Below are 23,763 nucleotides of genomic sequence, written 5' to 3'. Positions count from 1 at the left end.
ATGTTCCAAACTATGGCTTCAATGACCCATGTGCGGAAAACAAGGATATTTTAATGTTTCACCACCAAGAAAATGCATTAATATGCACCAAACCCATCAATTAATTCTGTGTATGTATAAAGATTTGTTTGTCTTATCACCAGGAACAAGCAGGCATGTCTTTGCAAACCTCCACAACCCCAAAATTTAGGCAGATATTCTTTCTTTTTTGGTTTTCCTTTTAATTTGAAAATCTTGTAATATAAGACTGAAGTTGCCTGAACCAACCTCTAAAGCAGCAGAGAAATACCAGCCAAAAACCACAATCTGTTTCCCATTTATGTGTCAGGACTGCACCGTTTTGGGGGGCTGTGAAAACAATTATTTTGAAAAGATTATTTAGTGAATCACGGACTAGTTTGGGTTGGAAGGGGACCCTTAAAGATCATCCAGTCCAAGCCCCCTGTGAAACATCTCAGTCACTTTACTAGCTGGAAAAATGTGACTTTTAAAAGACAAAAATGTGCATACCAAAAGCCAGCCAGAAAATCAGATATGAGGCAAAAATTCCACCTTGTTGATGAGTATAAAATGATGACACACGAGAACAGAAAACAAAAACCATTATCAGCAAATTCATCTGGGAATTAATTAATAATGGTAACAACAAAAAATTATTTGGAAATGATATTATGGCGTTGAAAACATATGAGGGGCTTTTTTTGAGGAAAGCAGAAACTGCCCATAATCTCTGAATTATTTTCTATTAACTGAGGAATACAATAACACAATGAAAATAATGATCCTCAGGGTCTGTTCATTTCCCAGGTATCTCAGCTTCTAAAAGAAGGGTTTGAAGGAAGATTTTTACCAAACCAACATATCCCTTACATATTAAAATACACTGTTTGGATAAAGGCTGAAACTCCTATGAGAGCAGTATTTGCATTTCTAATTTATAAATAGTTAAACTTACGGGGCAGGGAAGAAAAGGAGAAAAATCACCATAAACTGGGTTTTGCAAGTTGTAAACACATAAAGAAAAAAAAAATCACTTCTCTGCCTTATGTGGATTCTAATTTCAACATTTAAGGCAGGTAACATTAATATTGCAATTTAACACAGTAATAACAGAGAAAGTTAAAGATTTGACAGTTCTTCCTTCACACACACAGTGATTAAACTCTTAATTGAAAAAGGTGTGGCACAGAATTAGCCTTACAACTGTAAGAAGATTTACTTCAACTGTTCAGCCATTAAATGGCTGTGTAGAGAATTACTCCTGAAAAGCAAATATTTTCCTGTAGGTAGAGATATAAATCCTGTGCATTGTCTGAATCAAACGTAAAATGTCTTAAGGGCCTCTTTTATAAGAGCAGTGATACAACAATTTTGGCCAGAGAGCACAAAACAAGACTGCAAACTGATTTTTCTAACTCAGAGAAGGAGGTTTAACATGTATTTTGCTAATAAACACTGTGTGGCTGCAACAATTAAATGCTTGGTATTTGTAATTCATTTGCTGCTTGAAAAATTACTTTTTAAGACATAGAGATTGCTTTAGACACTTCACAGTAATAATTCTGACCCAGTTTAATATCAGAAAAGGTTAATTATAAAGTTGTGATTCCACTGAGAATAAAATAAACTTAAAATACCCCTTTATTTATTTTATATCAAGAGTCTCTTTTTTATTCCTTTCCAAAAGCTTAAGTCATAGGAAAATGTATGTTGATGCACCAAAAAAAAGTTTAAAACCACATCTTAGTGTTATCCCATGAGGAAAAAAGGAGCAGAGCTTTAACAATGTCATCTACTGGGCTTTTTAGATGACATTACAATTTATGTATTACTTCATACACAAAAATATTCTTACCCAGAAGATCCAATGCTTTTGCACACACCAAGCAGAGGCCGCTTCTCAGCAAAATTATCACATTTCTGAGCACCTGAGAAGAGGGAAACAAGAGAAAAGCAAAAGGAAGTTACTATGCACTGTTTGTACAGTTTCTAAGTTCAGGTTGGGGCCCAATATATTGAATATATAACCCAAAACTCACAGCTTGTGCAAGGTGAGGGACAGAAATTCAAATCCCAGGCAGAGCTGTGACCACTGAAGAACTGCTCTTGACAGAGTGAAAATGAGAAACAACACAAGCAGCAAAACGTGGCCAGGCTTTGGGAGTGATTTTCTGTTCATCCCATTTGGGGTTGGGATTCTGGGACTGTAACAAGTGATTCTTGCTCACTTTTCATTGTTCCTTATAAAGCTGTCTGCACTAAGGCCCTCAGCAGCTCTGCCTGGGGTTCACACCTTGGCTTCCAGTTTGTGCAAGTGGAACACACGAGTGCCAACCTCAGAGCAGCCTCTGCAGCCCCTGCCCTGTGCCCAAGCAAACAGGAGATGAAATTCAAACCAGATCCATCTGTTCCACCATCAGGAGATTCCAGCCTTTAAGAGAAAACAACCTCCAGTGGGACTCCAAGTGAAAACACAACTCCTACACCACACCCCAGCCACATTTAGGGGTGGTTTCACCAGGTGACAACTGGGCCAGTTGTCCCTGCCCTGGGATCCATTCCCACACCAGTGGCACCAGCCCTGGCACTAGAACCCAGCCTGTCGTCCCCCCAGGCTCAGTAACACCTTCACCCCAGCACAGGCAGATTGTTAAAGACGCCACACTTCTCAAAATGGGGTTTTAAAGAGTTTGGAGAACTTTGCTTTACTGCTGCATAAACAGAAATAAAACTAAAATTGAGTTTAAGGAAAAACAACAACAGCAAAAAATCTCATTTCTGCTTGTGAACAATGTTTAACTGAATTCCAGGGTATGTTTCTACCCAACTTAAATAACTGAGTAACAACCAACACCACCACTATGAAGTTTCCTCCATTTTCTTTCAACCTTTGCCTTTTTAATGATCTATCTATAGGTCTGCACGTGTGTGGTGAATAATGGAATTTTTTTTTTCTCCATTATACACTAAACCCTTTGATCTCTAAAGAATATTAGTGATAGAGCCTGCTCAAAATTTAAATCTCAAATACTGCTGTACAGCCCTGAATCATTTATTCAGAAAGGCACAACAATTAACAATATTCATTTTGACACAGCAGACTCTGTTAATTATTAATAACTCAGGTACATGCACTTAATTTGTAACAAACACTGTTCAGTCCTCTCATCTGTACAAGGATAAGTCTTCCCTCCTACACCTTTGGGTATTTATAAAGTCAAATGGGTCACATCAATAACTCCACCATCAACAATAGCTTTACAAAGAACCTAAACCAGCCAGATGGATTTCCCTTTTATTCCTATTATTTCAAGCTCTTTGGTGAGTCAAACCTGTACTGTATGTACTGACCTGTAAATTGATAAATGAAACATAAAGTCTCCTTAAGAGTCTGGCAACCGATTTGTTTCCTTCAACCCAGGTAACAGATGAATTCCATTTGTTCTGTTCCCAGCACTGAGGGGGAAATGCTGACTACCAGCAGTTCTGACACTGATTTAAGTGCAGCCAGGACTTTACCTGAAGTATTTAACTCTACTTTTTTTCTTCTTTTTTCACTAAGATGTATTAGAGACATGAATTCAGATGTTTCTTTATGGTCTAGCTCTCAGTTTAACGAAAGGAAGGGGAAAGAAGGAGTAAAAAGGTGGAGGGGAGTCCAGGGAATCAAGTGCCCAAAATAAAAAGGAATGCCAGTTTTAATACCCACAGCACAGATTCTGCAACAGGTGCTTAAACTTCTGATTTCAGTCTGTAATAACTCCAGTCCCTCAATTTTAAAAAATCCATTTTCTATTTCAATACTTTCAGAATGTAAATATTAATACTGCAGGAAAGGATCATTATTGGGAGGCCTCTGAGGGCATTAAATCAGGTTAATAGCTGTCCCATTCATGAGATTGCACAGAGCGACATGTGTTGGGCTCTGCCATGCTCTAATGGAAGCAGGAGCCTCTCCCAGTTCTGGGGTGGGATTTAATCCCCCAAGTTCTGCTGGATTAATTTTCATTTGTAAAATTGTGTTTATTTGCATGTGCGAGGCGCTGACGTTGCACACACCTGCTGCACACACAGTGTTTAACAAAATTGAAATGAAAAACAGCTCCCTAAATCCCCCAAATACAAAAAGTATTGAAATCCTGTTGCAAAGTCTTTTTCTTAAACTCCTTTTATTCTAAATCCTTTTAATTCTGTCATATAACACTACAGCATTTATAAAATGCTGGAAATCCTGACAAATCACACAATTAAAGTAATGAAAACTGCCCTTCCTGCCAACAAGGCACCACCTTATCTACAGCTCCATTTAGCTAAATGATACATTTGGTTTTTTAAAAACCTAACTTCAGTTGGTGTGCTTAACATTGAAAAAAAAAAAAAGAAAAAAAATATCTCTCTGTGGCTAAATGAAATTTCATACAAATCAACATTTAGAAGTTGATGAAGTCAAAAGGTTACCCACATGTAAGCTCAAAGCAGCTTAGGCCCTGTCCTGCTGATGAAACTGTGAATAGAGACCTCGGGCCTGCTAAGGCCTCTCAATAATGCCAATAATAAAAGAGCAACAACAACAATAACAGCAGCACATCTTTATGCAGAATAAAAATGAAACCCAGTGATTTTCACAGGAACTCAAAAGCTGCTCAGAACTATGGAAATCACCCTGGTTTCCCATGGGGGGAAACACACTGGATGAATTTCACACTCTGACCTATTTAGCAGTGGCATAGAGGCACAATGGAGTGGATTTTTCTGGTGTGTAAATCCACTGATCAGTCCCATCTAATAATGGAGTGCAGCTCCTGCTCCACTAAACCCCTCTTATTTCCATCTTTTCCTTAGAAATCATGTTGCATCTGGGGTCCTGCCCCACGTCAGTGCAGCAGCCAAGCAGTACCCGGGAATGCCCCAGGCTGGAATTCCCTCTCAGCCCAACTGGGTGAAAGTTTCAGGTGCACTGGCCTAAAGCACTGATGTGATGTGATGATGGAATACAGGTCAGTCCAAAGCTTCAAAGAAATTAGTATTTTACAGTGTTGCACTCCAAAATTCTCCCCTGTAATATCTCTAAGAGCCTTACTTGGAGAATTCCAGTCTGTAATTTCTGTAATCCACAGACATTACCATTCATTACCCCAAAAACCCCACAGAACAGTGGGAGAACACCAAAAGTCAAACACACACCTGCAAAACCCACCTACACCACCCCAAACCTCGCCTGTCCATCGTGCAGGGCCAGTTTCTCCACCACACAGCCCCTGTGATTATTTTGGCCTCTGGGGATTGAAAACCACTGAGCCACCCAAGTGGCTGAACATACACAAACCTCCCATCTGCCTTCCTTTAGGGAGCAACCTAAATATTAGAGCTCTTTAAGTGTACCTGCACATAAACCTGAGTCAGCTTTTGAGGTTCAACTCTGCATTTTACCAACATCAAAGATAGGAGCAGTGGATAACAGGGATAAATCTGCTGCAATATTTCAACTCTCAATGGGTTTTAGTACCTCTAACTTATTTTTAATTTGCTTTTTTTCCCCTTATAAGTCAATCTGAGTGAACAGTCAAATTCACTGAGAGATGTAAGGCTATTACACCATCTTTTCTGCAAGCAACATAATCTAGAAAATGGCAATAAATTAATTCAGCTTGCTGGAGGAATTTATTTTCATAATGCTGAGACATGGAAATAGGTTTTACAGCCAACCACTGATCTAAACTTCACCACACCAGCCTGTCACCGTGTCTCTTTGAGCAGGAATTGCCACACACAGAGCTGCTCCTCTGGCTTTCTGAGTTTCTTGATTGATTTTTAAACTATGCAGCTCCACCTTAACAAATGGGCCAGCAGAAGGCAAAGCAGGTATTTGGCCAGGGGCTTGTAAAATGACCTGGGAGAAGTAATAAAAAATGGGAGACTGTAGCACTGGCTTACCTCAGAAAGCATCAATATTCTGATTTTGTAGGTAAAAGAACAGCAGAGGTAACTGAAATAAGTGCACTGACAGCAAAAATCCAGCCCCCAGCACACCTGGGCACATGGAAACACCCCTCAATCCAGCCCAGCACCCAGGTCTGGAAGTGAAGAGCCAGGCCAGCCCAGCAGCTGTGCCAAGGATGGCTCAGCAGATAGCACAGCTCAGAATTCTTGTCCCTAACACTGCCAGAGTCCAGACTGAGATGTTCTCATAGTCTAAAAATTAGCTCTGCAAGCCCAAAATCTGGTCCCAGTGCAAACCTTCAGTCTCCAAAAAGGGCGTTTATATTGTAAACTGTACAGAACAATTAAAGCCCTGTTTATTGAAGGTAGGTATGACCTGACCACAGAGAAGAGCTGGTATCTGTGGGGTTTAGCATTATTTACAGAAATCCCTCAGGGTTTTAAGGACATCTCCAGCAGGCTGCAGAGCAGCCCTGCCACGGCCACCAGGACATCAAAGTGATGCTGCAGAGCTGGGCCAGGCCAGGGCTGTTGGCTCAGAGCAGAGCAGAGCTGCCAGGTCCGAGCAGTTCCAGAGCTGGCCCAGCTCCTGAGCTCACAAACCTGCCCAGCTCCCAGCTGGCAGTGCCCCAGGGCAGCTCCAGAGCCTGCCCAGGCTCCTGCTGCCAGCAGCACCCAGGACCTGCTGAAGGAGATCCTCTGCATGAATTAACCCCCCTGAAACAAGGCTTCATTATGCCATGAGGCACACTATGAGGCAGAGGATCTAACATCAAAGGACTGCAGTTTTTTAACAAAATAGTTGACAAACTATTAAGTTCTGCTCCCGTAAAGTCACCAAGTTAAAGCCATGAGCTTTCCTTTCACACCTGGGAATGAGCTGCTTATCACCAGCTAAGATCTGTTTCTAGGAACGTGCCAAATCCATCCACCAAGAGACTCCTATTTTCAATAATTCCCTTTTTACAGCTTTACAGTAAAACAGTGTTTGAGCCTGCTGATGGTAATCAGCTTCTCCTTTACAAATTCCTTTTATTTTGTTCAGAATCATTAAAGCTCATGAGTTAGTTATCTAAGGCCTCTTATTACAGCTTTACTTTTATCTGATTCCAGATACTGGTCAATGATACATTCATGTACTTTTAATCAAAGATTTATTTAAACCAAGCCATGTAAAAAGAGACCAAAACATGTTTTTAAAAGGTTTGGTTTAATTTAATATGAGCTAATTTGAATAGTTTTCTAATGTAACAACTATCATTGTCAGATGCTAATATATGGAATTTAGGGGCAGAAGGACAGTAACTGCTTGAAGGAGTTCATGAGTGTAATTTACTCGATTGAAAAATCAAAAACCTGTTTTAATACCAGAAAAAAACAGAACTTCCACGTTCTTCAATTAATTTACTTCATTTTCATTTCCATTTACACTTTTCTTCCTCCTTTTTTTTTTTTCCTTTGAGAGAGGAAGGGGCACAGACATCCATTACTCAGTGACACACATAATAGCAGAAGAGCAGCTTGTTGGGAATTATGCCGTGTTCCAGTAAATGGAATAAAGGAACAACAGGCCTGGGAAGTATTTTACTGTAAGTTAGTTTAACCTGTAACAATTACACAGCCACATACACTTTGTATATTCCTCTGCTCAGGAAATCACCAAAACAATGTATAATACATCCATGAAACCTTTAACTTTCTTCGTTTGCTTTCTTTGAAACACACAAAATTAGTATAATTTACTATGAATAATTTAAATAAGATTTGAGGCTGTGTTTTTTGAGTTCATTAATTAATTCATTAAATATTACTAGAAATTCTAACCCAGCATAATCCCCAAACACCTTGGTCATACTAGAAAGACATTGTTTTCATCCACAAAGTAAAACAACTCATTTAATTTAGACCTCAACAGTTCTTGCAGAAGTCTACAATTAGATTGGGTTTGGATGAAACAGGGTAATTTTTTCAGTGGAATTTGCTCATTTATGCACAGTTGCTCAGATTTTGCAGCAAGTTCTTCTGGGGGTTAATTCAGCTTCTGGAAGAATCCTGTTAAATTAAGCAGCTTGGTTCAGAATTTGATAAAATAGTATTTAAGCAGTGACAGAGGAGCTGCACTCAAGGGATGATAAAAGTTCAGCCACTGAAAGGGTCAAAGTGAGTAAAGTTAATGTAAAATAAGGAGAAATTGAACAAACCAGAAGCCAGTGCCACCCCAAAAACCAAATTCTGTTGTCTTGTTAGTTTTACTGGAGTGGAAAAGCAGCCTTTTTGAAAAGCTCTGGTGAATGATGATCTCTTGAACTGTGTACTCACTGATCTGAGGGGCTGGGAGGATCCGTGCGGCTCGAACCGGCCCATGGCGCACCGAGAACAGCTCCTGGGCTTCTCCACTGATCTGCAAATGTCAACAGCAATGCAAAAAGCAGATATATACTTTCAAATACATATACATTTAGGAGCTAAGAAGGTAGGTAGAGAGGCATTGTAGGGAAGTACACTGGTAAGACTCTGCCTAAGCAACCACTGGCATTTCTGTAAATGAGAACAGGCCTTAGAAGTCTCGAATTAATTGTTCATGACCACCCAGGTTTTGGAAGAAGCAAGACTTGAAGCTGACTAAAATTTACACAAATTTATCCCACGTTTCACATGGTTCTAAAGAAAAATGCCAACTCAACAGAGATCAAGAGTGGCAAACATGGGTGGAAAAAGATGGGAGAATTTCATATATTGGTTCATTTCACACTCACCATGTGTGAAAACCATGTTTAAAAATAGGTGGTCAAGCTACTTAAGCCTGCCACTGATGGCAATGCTGAAAAGATTAAACCAGAAGCAGTCAAGATGAATTCCCAGACTTCCTGCAATGGTCACTCAATGTATTTTCATAACTGCCTGGTAATGGATCCGATACGGAACGTCAAGCTCCAGGAAAATGGCAAACATTATGAAGCTCATTTCCAAATAACCAACAACTTAAAACAGATGTAATGAGCCTCAGAACACAGCCAAGGCTGGCATAAAGTTTTGCCAAACAAGCAGCTTACAATATCAGAACAGAACATGATTTGGAATAAGGTTCCTAGGAATCAATAAACTATAAATTCAAGTGAACTTTTGGAAATGTCATTTTAGGGCTGTTTCCATTTCTTTCTGCACTTCAGCTCACACGTCCAAAAAGTTAAAATACTCCTACTGTTTGACCAGCAAATCCCAAGTACAGTACTCCAGGCTCTCAGCTTACATCCAGTCCTGCCTGGTTATTTATTATCACTGCTCTAAGTCATCGGGGAGAATGAAACCCACCCCATGAAGCACAATTATAAATAAAATTACTTTGAAAATACCATTTACTACAGAGCTAACCCACCATCCTGCACACAATATAGAGAAGTACTGCTTTTCCCTGTTAAGCCTGGAATTACACACAAGCTACACAAATGTGGTGAAATAACATTCTAACCCGTTTTAGCCCAGCAGTTTATCAATTAATATCACTTTTACTGACAGTATCAGAATTATTCCTGATGAACACAACACTTTTCAAACTGCAATCAAAATGAGAATTAATCCCTGGGTCTACCCTGCTCTTATTTTATGAGGCAGATGTTCCAATCACAGCAGATTCTTCTCTTCCCTCTGCACACACAACCCTGCAGTACTCCAGCTTTTGCAAAACAAGTTTAATTCTCCCTCAGGAGCAGCATCTTGACCAGATTCTATACAAGACACAGAAATGATGATCAGAAATCAACTCAGCAAAGGTTTGCTGATGGCTTTTAACTGATCGTGAGCTTGGAGTGCAGTGGAGAAAAAAAAAAAGCCTCTGGATGAAAACATCTGTATCCAGAAAAAACAGCTTGGGAAAATGTAAAGCACAGCTAAGCAGAAAATGAGGAAAATTAAAGAGGGACAGAGTAATAAAGAGATTAAAAAAATTAAGACAGCAGCACGTTTTCTGTCCATTGGAACACAGCAGCTCTATGAAAAGGCAAAGGAGGAAATGGAAAAGAAGGAAAATAGAAGGGTTTGGAACTATTATTATTGGCAATTAAAGATTTTTTCCCCCAAATCATGAACATGCTGTTTCACACGTGTGTGCACATCTCTGGCTATGAATGAAAACAAGAGGGAAAGGAACCAGCACAACAAAGGTACGGAAGGAGTGATCCCCATAAAATGTCCCAGCCCAGCTCAGACACCTCCTTCTCCTTTCTAAATCTGCCAGCACACGAGCCCCAACTCCAATCTACTTCAAACAAAGTTCCAGTCCCCAAAGGAAGATACACAGAGAAGGCCAAACCTTCTTAACTCAGGCTCTGCTCTTAAATATCCTGAACTCCAGGAGCATGTTTATCCAGCCTGGGGTGCCAAGACCTGGTAGAGCTTAAACTGGAGACTTGCAAAGAAAAGCCTAAAATGTCCAAGTACAAATGAAGTTTGTTTGTAGTGAAGCATTTAACATGGAAATCCCAGCCCAGCTCTTCTCATGCATATAATGCACTAACTTTTGAATAATTAATATTCATTATGTAAAAGATAATTTATTATTTTATACTGGGGGAAAATTACAGAAAGGTTAAGTGGAGTAACAAAAGCCACAGGATCCAACAGTGACAAAGATGAGATTACAGGTATTTAGCCCCTGTTTTGAGACCACTGTAGGTTAACAGGTCCTTTGCTCAGTCCCTGTAGGACTCTCAATCATGGAATGGTTTGGGTTCAGCCTCTACAGCTCACTTGCTGACTCCTGGGAGCTAAAAAGGAGCAAATTTTAAGATACACCCCCACTGGAGACTTTGCAATGAAAATACAAGATGCCACCCAACCACCAGCAGCTCGTTTGTAAAGAAAATTCAAAATTCTCTAACAGGCACAAATAAAGTTTCCAAAAAATCTTGATGTGACACTACAACATGGATCACATTAAAACACTAATATTTAATCTAGCATAGTTTCATAAAGTAACAGCTTTTTTAGGGGATTTAAGTTGTGTGTCCTTAACTGTTCTGTAGAGACAGGGACTCATAGAAGGCATTGCCTGTTGTTGTCTGTCATGAATTAGTAAGAACTTGGTTGTTCCTTGGTTTGCTTGGCACTGAAAAATGCATTAGGGCTTTGAGTTCAAGATTTTCTTTGAATTCCAATGAACTTCTTTCAAACACCACCACCAGCAGAAGCTTCTGCTATCTGCAGTCTTATAAATCCCTGAATGAACTGTGGTTAATGCTAATGCCCTTCATTTATCTGTGGACAACATAAAACTTCATTGCTGAGGCCACACAGATCCAATCTGCCTGCAAGCACCATCTTCAGGGGACAGAGATTGTGTGGCCTGATCTTCCTGCCACTCCAGCCCTTATCTCACTGCTCAGGCAGCCAATCCTCCCTGTGAATGGGACACTTATCCCACTAGGAACTCAAGTGGGACAAGGAATTGCACACTGAGGGAAGAACGGCCAGCCTGGATCAGATGTGGGCTGGCAACTCTCAGCCAAAGGCTCCACATCCCATTACCAGTCCCTCGAGCTCCACAGTCTCACATGCACAGACAAAATATAAATAGAGCTCATGAATTGAAAACAGAGCTCTAAATTCTTCAAAAAGCACCTGTGAGAAACGAGGCTGTGGCTGCCATTTTGGATTGGATCCAGCTAAGTAGCAAGCCCCCGTGGCAGCTCTCAGAGCTCTTAAAAGTTTTTCTTTCCCATTCCAAAAGCCAAGAATATTTCCAAACAGGTTTCAAGAATTGGATATTAAGCTGTAAAAGCAGCACCAGGTACTCGTTGTAGGGAAGAGTGAATCCAAAATGACGGCTCCAAGCTGGTCTGGTAGAACATCTCAGCTTTCCCAAAACATGGGATTGACCACAACTCCCAGACCTACAGGGAGGGCTGGAAGCAAAGGATTCAAATCCCCCAACAAAGTTTTCATTGCTCTCTTCCAATTAAAGGAGGAGGAAGAAGAGCTCTCTCCTCCACTTAAGACATCTTGAGCTATTGCTTAAAACATGACAGCCCAGGAATCTGCAGCACTGGTTAATTTTTGATGACAGAGCTGTATTGTTTGGAGCACACCAGTTTGCACCCACAAAAAAAAAGCTGAACAAAGAAAGTTTTGTTCACACCAAGGATAACTAATAGTTTCCAACCAGAGAAAATGGTTTTCACATGGTGAAAAAAAACTAAAGCCAAACACACCAGAAATTTGAGTTTAGAACTCAATGCTTGACCTACTGTGCCACTCTAGAAATGGAAACTGGGGAATGTGTAACAGGAAAAGGGAACGATCAGAAGGCTGTTTTTAAATATTCTGCTGTATGTTTTAAACATGAAGATATCATGATATGATGTTAAAATATGATAATAAGCAATTGATAGACACCACCACCAAATATTGCTGTGTAGGGGTTAAAGACAACTTCCAGTCATGGTGCTTCTGAGAAAGCAATGAAGGACTGGAAGAAAATGAACACATTTTATCACTTTAGTTTAGAAATTCACTCAGCTTTTCCATTCAATCCAAATCTCTGTAATTATCTAGAGATTGTAAGAATCTAATGCTCAAAGAATGTTACTCTAGCGACTGGATTGAGGATGAAGTTGCACGTAGTACTTTAAATTATGGCAGTGCTAATGGAATCAGAAGTTTTATAAAACCGTATTTCTCGCACGCTGGTGCATCTTCAAGTGTAGAAAACCCAGAGCCTCAGAAAATGATTTGCATAGATGTTTTGCAAAGTCCTCAGGCATTTTTCAGGTTCACTAAGTCAGGCCATTGCTCCATTTTTCCGAGTGATAAATGGAAGTGGTTCCCTCTAGAAAGAGGTTTGGATTGCAGCTTGGGATGAGATAAGTTTCTTTTTTAATTGTAACAAGAACCATTAAATTAAGATGATTTTTCTACCTCTGAAATTCCCAGCCTACAACGAAAAAAATAAAAAAAGCAGCCAACGTGCATTCCCTGAACAGGAACATCTAGAACAGATACTTGGAAACCACATCAGGCAGAAACCAGTTCCAATCGTCTCTGAAACATGAAACTGGGAGCGAAGCGAAAACAAATTCCAAACAAAACACAAAGCTCCGCTGCACCATTATCAAATAGGAACTCCTAGTCATATTCCCAGATTCCTCCCCACTTAGCCAGGCATATTTTAAGCCCACTTTTAACCTTCCCACCCCCGTTTGAGAGCAGAGATCAAAGCAGAGCCCTTCGCACGGACACCTTCCGCTCCTTGTGCACCTCCGGCTGCACTTCCAAGGCCAGGCTCCCCCAAACACCACCCCAGCCCTTTGAAGGCGCCCTAATGGTATCTCCCATTTGCGAGCCACACTCGTGCAGTCAAAAGATCTTCCTCCAAGGAGATGTTAATGTGAAAGCACTCAGCCTGCGAGAGACACAGCGCTGGGGAAAGGCTGCGAGGTGTGGGCAAGTCAATGTAACACCATTAGCCCGAGTGTCGGCTTAGGAGCTGTCATAAACACTTCATAATCACTCACACACAAACCCTGCTGCCTGCAACACATTATTAAGTGCTGAATAGAGGGCCAATTGTAGGAATAAAAAAGCACAATGCTACAGATAATAGCCTTCCTGAGGAGATTTGCACATAAATGTCAGATTGTTGCTTTTGCAGATTATGCTGGAGAAGGCAGGGTTGGGGTTTTCTTTTCTTAGCTGGAATAATATTGCTTAATTACAAGCTAAATAGTCAGCAGGGCCAAGAAGAAAGGTTTGTGTAATAGTAAAGGACACAAAAAAGTGTTGCCAAATAAGCTCTTAAATATTTAGTCAATCACATAACTGCCAGGTTTTATTGTGCTCAGGCTAAGCAAGGGAAAAAATGCAAAGAAGAGACAACAATGTGAAAAAAACCCTCCAGTTTATGTTCTCTCCAAATTTGTTGGATATACAAACGCTGCTCTGTAAAGATATTTAAAACTGATGTTAAAGATGATTGTTCTGTGAAAATCTCCACTAACAGAGGAGCCACTCCAACGCTGAGGTTGGACTAACACGAAGTGCCCAGGTCCAAGCTGCACCTCCCTGGCTGTGCTCTGAGAATTTCACGGAACACACAAACGAAGGGCTGGCAAAGTGATACAATATCTCCACAGCTGACATTCTGAAGGCGGATGGTAAAATGTTTCCACATTTGGCATTTTCTCCATTTCACTGCACTGCCCCTCAACTCATACTTCTGCAGAAGTTGAACAATACTAAGAGAAGCTGTCCTGCAATTTCATTTTTGTTAGTTTTCCTGAAATAGCAAATACTATCAAAAGCTAGGAATTATGAAGAAGTGAAATACTTCGGGGGGGAAAAAAAAAAGGACAGCCTGCTTGTATGATCCTACTGAAAAGAAGGCAAAACCAGGTATTCCGTGGCCTAACTTGTGGCTCATCCAGACACAAGGAGAAAGAGAGAAAAAAAAGAAAAGAAAAAGAAAGAAAAAGGAAAAAACTCCACCCATGGCAACACGTCTTTTTTTTTCTTTAGAAAACACGCGTTCATTTGGATAAGAACATTCCAGCTGGATAAAACAGGGTGTTTTGTAAGGATTCTTGCGCTCAAGCCGATGTGATACTCAGGGTATCCTAATTAATTAATTAATTAATTGATTGATGAGGTTGTGCTGCCGCTCTTAGCTCGGTGTCCCAGCGCCACCGTGTGGGCGGTTTGTGTAACGCACGCGAGAGAAAATTCCCTCTATTTTGGCTGAAATGTTCCCAAGTTTCAGTCAAAAGTTCCTAAATTTTAGCAAACGGTTACAAAATACTGAAATTTAGTGAAGTATATTAGGTCTCCCTCCATTTCTATTAAACATTCTTTCAAACGCCAAAGTTCAGGAGCTTTCTTATTTCCTCATTCCAGCTAATGAGACGCAATCAAGAGGATAACAAGATGCAATAAAGAGGGGGGGAAGCTCTACCACACCCATAAAACTCAATTTAACTGAAATTTTGCTGTATAAATTAACATTATTTCCTAAGCTACTGGTATATAAACACATGTTCTACATAGCTACCCAAGAAGTTGTAAAATGCACACATTTCTGGAAAAAACGGTGTATTTTACAAAGGGAAAGAACTCCATCCTCTCTGCTTTATTCTGAAGGACAAGGTGTTGTGAACCGTTTTGCTTTTTCTAAGTTCAGAATTTTATGACCTACTGTATTCAGCTTCATTCTCTCATTTCAAGAAATTTGGGGGAAATTCCCCAAATGAAGACCATGTGCTCATAAACCACTCTGCAACACAAACCAGGGGGTGGGGATGACAACACGAAATCAAACCCACATGTACACAGAGCCCTTCATAAAATTAAAATTGCAAATCAGGTCCATGACAAACACGTGATTGTAAAATGCTGTTAATACTGTCATACTTGAATTCCTGGGACAAACAAATCCTGTGGGTGTTTTTCCACCCTTATTCCTTCCTGTTAAAGAACAAATCTGTCTTTTTTTGGGGCTACAAACTATTCCAGAAAGGCAAACACTGCTCCCAGTTTGAGTCTGGAAGTGTACTTAGCAGGAATAATGTGTCAAAAGCCCTGAGAAATCTGAAGGCACACGAACTGAAGTGTCTGAGCTGTGTTCAGGATTATCTGAAGATAAGCACAGTACACACAATCCATATGACACTGATGGGAAGTGTTGGCTCTTTCCACTCCAGTGGGAAAAATTAAAGGTAAAATATTAAAGTTATAACAGAACATAGACCAAAAAAAGGAGAAGGAAGGAGTGAGGTGAGCTCTGTACTCACAGGTACGCTCCAGACTTGCATCCCATCACTGTATCCAATCATCAGCAGCAACGGGGGCTCATTCCCAGTGCTGTGGATTTCATGGAATTCCATATTCCTGGATGTATCTGAATTGGGGTTCAATAGCAGAGCCATTATTAGCAGGTCAGGATCAAGCCCAGCTGCTCTCAGCAACACCAGATGGTGTTTCCTCAGTTGTTAGAACTAAAAGCAACCAAGGTGCTTTACATTTTTATGCTGGACCAATACTGGAATATATTCTTTCATGCAAACATCAATTGTTAAAGTTTCACAAAGAGAAAGCTTTAACATTTAAAATGGCAGAGAAAAATTTTCTGGATAGCAACATGGTCTAAGAGAAAAGGGTGATTGATTCCCCATTCAGCCCTGAGCTCTTCCACCTGTTTATCCCTGCTCCCTTTTTTTTAAAAGGAAGGTTAGGGATGGACTGAGAGAGGACCTAAATCAGGGTTATTAGAACTCGAAATTACCTATAATCTGTACATGGCTTTATGGCCATCTTTAGGCCAGTTTTAGGCCAGTTAAGGTTTGTTTGCTTCTGGGTTTGTTTTCTTTCTATTTTTAAAAAAATCTCAAACCATTTTCAGGTTTATATAACCAAACTCTTTAGCATGTTCTTCAGAATCCTTCATGTTGTGTTTTATTTTATGCAGCCTGTTCTGACTGGGCCTGGAAACATCCTCTTTTATCACCCCAAATAATCTTCTCTGTCTCTGATGCTTCCATGCTTTCATTGAGCTTTGTTCATTCTCTTATGGTTGAAAATGTCATTTAAGAGGAGTTTTACTCAAGAAAATCATTATGTTTATGATTCTTTTATTACAGAGAAAGCTGACTGGAATTATTGCACAGGGACCCAACACTCACAAAAACGAGTGAGAGACAAAGAAGCCATACCATTTAAATCTGCATTTTCAAATCTAACCCAGACGATTTTCTCCTTTTCTTCTGGTGGGGTTCCACTGTAGGCCTGGACAAAAAGCAAAAGGGTTGAAATAAGGAAGTTTAACACTGTTTTTTCTCCCCCTGTAAGAAGGAATTTAATTAAAAACCACAAACATGATTCATGGATCTTATTGTCACCAGTATTCATACAACATAAGCATGCTGAAAATCAGTCACTGATGTAGGAATATTTATCACAATCAATCTTCTGGGGCAGGTAAGAAATGCCACATGACTCACAGTGAGTTAATAAAATTAAACACAGTGGCTTCTACAATCTTTAACTTCAGCAGTGTTGGACGTTCTCACATGAGGTGTTTTATCATTAAAATTCTCTTTAATTCACTTAAAAGCACTGCAAGCCAGACTGAGGAAAGAAAGAAACCTTTACTACACAGTTTATGTTACTGACACCTTTCAGTTCTATTTGTGACAACTTTAATATAGTCTTTTAATAGAGAATAAACTGCAATTCCAGGAGAACAGATCCATGTTTCAGTCCTGTGTTCTACAGATTCCCATAAAAAGATGAGATACAAAAAGAAATTGTGGAGTGAGACTTGCAGTGTTTCCAAACTGGAGGTTTTACAGTCCTCAGGAGAAGCTGTGGTAGCAGGAATGTGAGCTACAGCAGAAATACCATCACTGCCAAATGAATTATAACAAAATACTGAGCACTATTTGGGATTAAATATGAACAGATCTTGTATAATCACTTTATACATGCCAGAAAAGCAATAACACGAACTAAAAATACAAATGTAAAAAATAAATGTGGGGTTTACTTTTCAAAACAAATCACATTCCACCCTTCCAAGGCAAACTGATATGTAAAATAAAACACAGACCGTATCCTTTAACCAGAGAGGGGGAATGGGAGGCTGTTGAATGCAGCAACCTCTTAATTGAAACTTTAAACATGTTTAATTTTAACCCTGAGCCCAAAATTCATTTCACAAATTGATATTAGTGAGGGCATTGTTTTTATATTATTACAGAATAAATGCACTGAGAATTCCTAAGAGGAAATTAATGAGGAAACAAGACACTAACTAACCAAGATAATCCTTGGAATCAGAATCAAGATTATTTCCTGAAGGTACAATCAGCTGCAGTGCTCCTCTACCATGGACTGCAGCTTTCCCAAAGAGTTAAACAAAATCAGTTCCCTTCTGCTACTGGGAGGCCCGTGGGCAACCATGAAGGGACCATTCCAGTGCCATATTTATTATATATAAGTATAAACAAATATATAAATATATATCTTTTAAAATAATAAATTTATTTATTTGATGAAATAATAAATCTACAAAGCAGAGTGAGGATTCCCGACACTGCTTTGTGCACTGAAAGAAGCAGTTTTAAAGATCCACACCCTACCTGTGGCACAACATCTTGCAGGAAGGTAACAACACTTTCCATGTATGACTGTTCCCTGCAAAACAGAAGGAGAATTTCAGCCAAAGAAGTTCAGAAATGGTCATGAATACATTAAATTAGACAGATCAGCAAAAGGAAACATGGGCAACCTTTAGCACATAGCAAAATACTAAGTATGCAATGCAGGCACTTAATTTTACTGCCAAATTCTGATAATATAAATTGTGGCTTGTAAGTAATGAAAGGACTAAGTAAAAGTAATAAAAGTTTGTAAAAAAAGCTAAGTGATACCTGCTGATGGAATAACTGCTTGGGGGCAAAGTATAAAATCTAAGTTCAAGGAATAAGCCATGTTCTCCACATCAGAGGGGCCTGAAGTGGTACAGGGATTTGGAAATGATTCCTCAGTATTTTTCTACTTGATTTGGCTCTTACAACATGAAAATGAGGATTTAAACGACGACTGGAGCTCTCCTGGTGGGACAAACAAACTTCCAGAGCTCCTGTGCACGATGGACAATGCTGGAGTACGTGGCAGTGCTCAGGGGCAGGGGATGGAACAAAACCCTCCCTAAGAATAGCAAGGAGGGGTATTTTCAGATGAGATTTTATAGCTTGGGAAGCTTATTCCTTCTTGGAAGTTCATTAGCAGCATCGATTGAGGATAGTTTATAGTGCAAGATACATTTGTTGGGGCAGCTTTGAACTAATGCTTTGAGTAGCTTACACGAGTGGTGAGTCCCTTGTGTAACTGCTGAGTAACCACAGCGTGGGCTGAGCACAGCACACACAGATGGTGTTGAAACCATGCAGAAAGTTGGTGCTTTGTGTCATGAGGAGCACTGAGAGACACTGGCAACAAGAACTATCTTCAGAAAGTCTGAAACTATCTAAGGAAAGGCTTTAGGTTTTCTTTAGGCAACAGCTTTGGCAGCCCTGAAATTAATTTTTATGCTGTCACAATTTTTCCTGTGCTAACTCAAGATTTCTCATAGCAACAAAGGAGAACTGAAAATTAGGAACTCTGAATGCCCAAAGGTGCTTTTTTTCTGAAGCTGTGCAAGATTGTTTTAATAAAAACAGGAGTGTTTAGCACTGAAAAATGAAGCACTCTGGAGAATTTAGCACTACACACAACTATACAAAAGATACTTGAACCCAAATGCTGCAACAACTCTTTGAGAACAGAGATAAATCTAAAAGATAAAGTTTTACACTCACAAAAGCCTACTCCAGCCCACAACCAAACCAGATTTTGCTCAGCAATCCCAAGACTTCTGCATCCCAGTTTGTCCCACTGCTTTAGGCTGAGGCCTTACAAACAAGCTGTGGTTTCTTCTGTGCTGATTCTTCTCTGATTTATGTAGGTCACCCACACCGCCCCTGCAGACCTTTATTAAAATGCCTGGCCACAGGTAGAGTATTAAACACAGAGTCTGAAGCTGTCCTGGGAATGCCAACCAGCCAGAGTCATGCTGCCTTCATGGTTCAGCTCACGGAATGCACTTTTTTCCCCTCTCCCCAAGCACATCTTGAACCAAAGTTGATGTTTAGGAGGTGTTTTATTCAGAGTGTGTGCTCTAAATCTCTCCTGAAGTTGAAAAACTGCCAGGGAGATGTCTTTAAAGTGGTTAAAAACAACATAACCCACAAAAAGGCCCAATCTTCTTTTAATAATGATATAGAAACTTAACATGAATGCTGCTGAGTGCTGAGCACACACAGATCCATCAAAGAGTGACATTTCTGAGGCACGAACAGGTACCTCAAGAACAAGACACCACAGTTAAAAAAAAATAAAAGCAGATAATCATCTTTTTACAGTGTTTTTCTATTATAATATTTTAAGCATATTTTGAAGAAAATGTTATTACAGAGAGAAATGCATCTGTTGAGGAATTCTGCCACATTAAAAAAACGGCTGCAAGACAAACCTCTAACACAACTTTTTGTGCTACAACAATCAGTTTCTTGTGCTCTCCAATAAAAATAAAGTGAGTCTTGTTTCTGGAAATACAGAGTTATCTCCAAGAGCACAGCAACACCTCCTGAAGTGGACATTTCCATACGGTGCCATTTTGCAGCAGCATCAGCATCCCAAGGAAGAAAGAAAAACTGCTACAAAACTCCTTTAATAGACAGAGAAAAGACCATAAATCTTCTAGGCTGTCTTACAGCCAAAAAGCTCCTCTGCCATGAGAGCACCCCCATGAGAACACAGTGAAAATCAGGATACCCAAGCACAAAAATTGTCTGTCAGGTGCTCTGACCAAAAGGATGGAGCTTCTTCCTTTTTGCTTGGTTTTGTTCTTTTAAGTAAAAAAAAAAAAAAGAAAAAGAATCCAAATTCTCCTGCCTGGAGAATTTTAATGACAAATTTTGTATGTTTTAATATATCCACTCCTGGGACAAGGTGTTATTAAAAAGAATAGCAAGAAAGGATCATGTGTGGCACATCTCTCTGGCCTAAGGAAGAGGTTGGCATCACTTTTCTACATTGCAATGTTTGTACAGCAAAATGGTGCAAACACCAACACAACTTCGCAGTATATTAGCTTTTAAACATACAGCTTTGGTATACAAGTGCAAAGCATCCCACTTAGGGAGCCAGCTGGCACCCAGGAGACAGAAATGCCACGTGTGTTGACTTTATTGGACAACAACACTCAACGCAACAAAACTGCAGTGTCAACACAAGCCGGCTTTGGGGGGAAAAAGCCCCAAACCAGCTCAGTCTGGGCTCTTCTACAAGGAAATCAAACCCATTTCAGTAAAGGCTGTTCTTCTAGAAGATTCTTACGTGGCAGCTTGTGGGCGAACCACCACTCCTCCAGTGCAGCGACTGGGGCGGCGCGGGGACTCTGTGGCCATCGTTCCTGGGCACACACCTGCAACAAACACAGGCACTTTGAATAAAATCCCCACAGCATTATTGATTACATTACTTCTTGATGTATTCTTCAAGGCAGTAAGAGAGAAACTCCACTTACACAGACCTGTAGGCCTCTTTACAGCACTTTTTTTAATAAGGAAAAGAAAATCATGCACCAAAGTGGCAACTTCAATCACTGGAATGTTTGTGAAAACAACCAACCACAGATCTGCATGATAAAGTGCAGAATTATCTCAAACTGCAGCAGGTGATCTTTAAGGAGCCCTCCAACCCAAACCATTCTATGATAGTGGTACAGGTACACAATTGTCATCGCCATTACATAAACCCACTATTTACTAATGGGCTGCTGTCTTGGAAAATAATTATATAAAAATAACGTGCAATCACAATTGCAGTGTACTGTACTCTTGAAAGTGGGGGTTACACTGCAGCTCACACATTCTACTGTTTGATGTCAGCTTTTTGTGCCATCCTCAAGCTTTCCTTCACACTTCTGTTCTCCAGGGGAAAATGCTGTGTAACATTCCTAAAGGCAGCAGGCACTTGAGGAGCACCACAGATCCCAGCCAGCTCTTCAGTGAACCCCTCGGCTGCTCTGTTGGGTCCCCCCACCCCAAACCTGTTCATAAAGTAAAAGAAAAACCCAAATCCCAAACGTGGTATGGGTTATCACCATCATTTCACGTCAGGGCAGACTTTGCCTGGGCCAGCTCATTAAGAGAGGCAGGATAACCACTCAGAAATTAGTAACGAAATAATAATTAACAACAGAACGTTCATCAACACAACAGCAGCCTGACACACACGCCGAGGAACCTTGAAAGCCGAAATATCACGGAAAGGATGAAATCACCCCACGGACACCTGCGCCTGCCGTGCCCTGAGTACCAACACCCTGTGACACCCCACCCTGAGGGAAGGGAGCACCGGAGCAGATTTTAGCTCCTGATCTGGGCCTCGGCACAGCCGCGCCTCAGCTCGGGACACCCGCGGAGCTGCCACGGCGGGGCTGAGCGGCCCCTCCGGAGCCCTGACAGCGGCCGGGCCGGCCTGGGCACCCTCCGCCGCCGCTATTGAGAAACTCCACACCCAAACACTCCGACCTACCCGGCCTCTCTCCCGCCGCCGCCCGGTGAGCGGGGCCGCGGCCTCCCGGAGCGCGCCCACCCCGCCGGCCGCCCCTCGCTTTACACCCCGCGCCTTCCGGCCGCAGCTGCCGGGGGTCCCCCAGGCCTCGCGGCCGGGCCCGCCCTGCCCGCCGCCCCCCGCTCCGGCCGCTTCCCGGCCTGGGCTCCCCGCGCGGCCCCTCCGAGCCGCCGCAGCGCGGCCCCGAGCGCGGCCCCGGCCCGGGCCGCCCCTCACCTGCCGGGCTGCCGGCGCCACTGACACTGTTTGGGACCCCCCGGGCAATGACACCCAGCGCTCCGCGCCCGCAGCCAATCAGGGCGCGCCGAGGGCGGGCCGCGCGCCGTTCTCAGCCAATGGGCGGCCGCGGTGCCCGGCGGTGGGCGGGACGCGGCCGGGGCGGCGAAAGGCGGGCGGTGCTGCCCCCCCCCGCCCGCCGCGCGCCCCGCGGCTTTGTTTACATCGGAGATCTCGCGAGAGCCGCCGCGCGCCGGGGCCGGCCCCGCGCACGTGGGGCGGGGAGGGGCGGGGGGCGGGGCCGCGCGCCCGGGGCCGCGCGCGCCGGATTGGCGGGGAGGGGGCGCGCGGCCCCGCCCGCGCGCGGCCGTGCGCGGTGACGTCACGTGGAGGGCGGGGCCGTGGGGGGCCGTGAGGGCGGGCGGGCGCTGAGGGCGGCTCGGGGCGGGACGGGCCCGGGACAGGCCCGGGGCGGGTGAGCGGGGCCGGGAAAAGGTGGGGGACGAGCAGAACGCTGCAGGCAGAGAGTCCTCGCAGGGGGAGAGGCCGCAGGACCGAGGCGTCCCTCAGCTGGAGCGTCTCCAGGCCGGAGCGCTCATGGACAGCTCAGGTTCGTGAGGAGAAGGAGCTGCTGCGGCTGAGGAGGGGCCTTAGAGCGCCTTCCAGTGCTCAAAGGGGCTCCAAGCGCCATGGAGAGAGACTTTGGACAAGGGCGTGGAGTGACACGACACAAGGAATGGCTTCACACTGATAGAGGGTGGATTTTGATTATAGAAATAAATTGTTCCCTGTGGGGGTGGGGAGGCCCTGGCACAAGCTGCCCCACAAGAGAAGCTGTGGCTGCCCCTGGATCGCTGGAAGTGCCCAAGGCCAGGATGGACAGGGCTCGGAGCAGCCTGGGCCAGTGGAAGGTGTCCCTGCCCATGGGTGACCTCTAAGCTCTCCTCCAGCCCAGAGCAGCCTGTGATTTATGTTTACAGGTGTCCAGCCCTGCACAGAGCCCTCAGGGTGACACATTCGGTCCTGGTTCAGGTTTCTAGACAGCAGCACCACCAGGTCAGGAGGGGTTGACCTGCTCTGGTAATGCACCTGACTTCTGTGACACCATCATCCACATACCAAAAGAATGAAACAATTACTGAAGAGTAACCCAGCAAGCATTCACAAAGTGGCTGTTACCAGGTTTGCACAGATCAGAGCTTTATTTCGCAAGAAAAAGTTGTAACTCAGGTTTGATTTCACCAAAGGAGCCTCTGTTAAAGTTACTAGGTGTAAAGTCCCTGTCTCAGCTTTGAAGATTAATTCCAGAGAAGTCAAATGATAAAGAGGTGGGCACAGTACACCCAGGAGCAAACTGCTGCCAGTTTCTGTCCAGTCCAGAGGAGATCTGAATGTTTAACTCTGACCATCATCCAGCAGCTTTCCCAGCAAAAATTGTAAGAT

At 42.4% G+C, this 23,763-nt stretch overlaps 1 protein-coding gene across 1 annotated transcript in view; it reads right to left on the bottom strand.

The window, feature by feature from the left end:
• BCAS3 (BCAS3 microtubule associated cell migration factor) overlaps positions 1 to 21,988 on the bottom strand; it is a 299,682-nt gene extending 277,694 nt beyond the window's left edge. Inside the window, 8 exon segments of the mRNA XM_048324409.1 lie at positions 1,856 to 1,928; positions 8,260 to 8,341; positions 15,717 to 15,823; positions 16,635 to 16,707; positions 18,063 to 18,117; positions 20,863 to 20,950; positions 21,053 to 21,154; positions 21,157 to 21,988. Coding sequence (XP_048180366.1) covers positions 1,856 to 1,928; positions 8,260 to 8,341; positions 15,717 to 15,823; positions 16,635 to 16,707; positions 18,063 to 18,117; positions 20,863 to 20,950; positions 21,053 to 21,154; positions 21,157 to 21,274 — 698 coding nt within the window. The 5' untranslated portion in view covers positions 21,275 to 21,988.
• Between the last annotated feature and the right edge of the window lie 1,775 nt (positions 21,989 to 23,763).

Source organism: Corvus hawaiiensis, chromosome 20 (genome assembly GCF_020740725.1).
Source record: "Corvus hawaiiensis isolate bCorHaw1 chromosome 20, bCorHaw1.pri.cur, whole genome shotgun sequence".
NCBI classification, from domain to species: Eukaryota; Metazoa; Chordata; class Aves; order Passeriformes; family Corvidae; genus Corvus; species Corvus hawaiiensis.
This window is presented reverse-complemented; position numbering and strand designations above follow the sequence as displayed.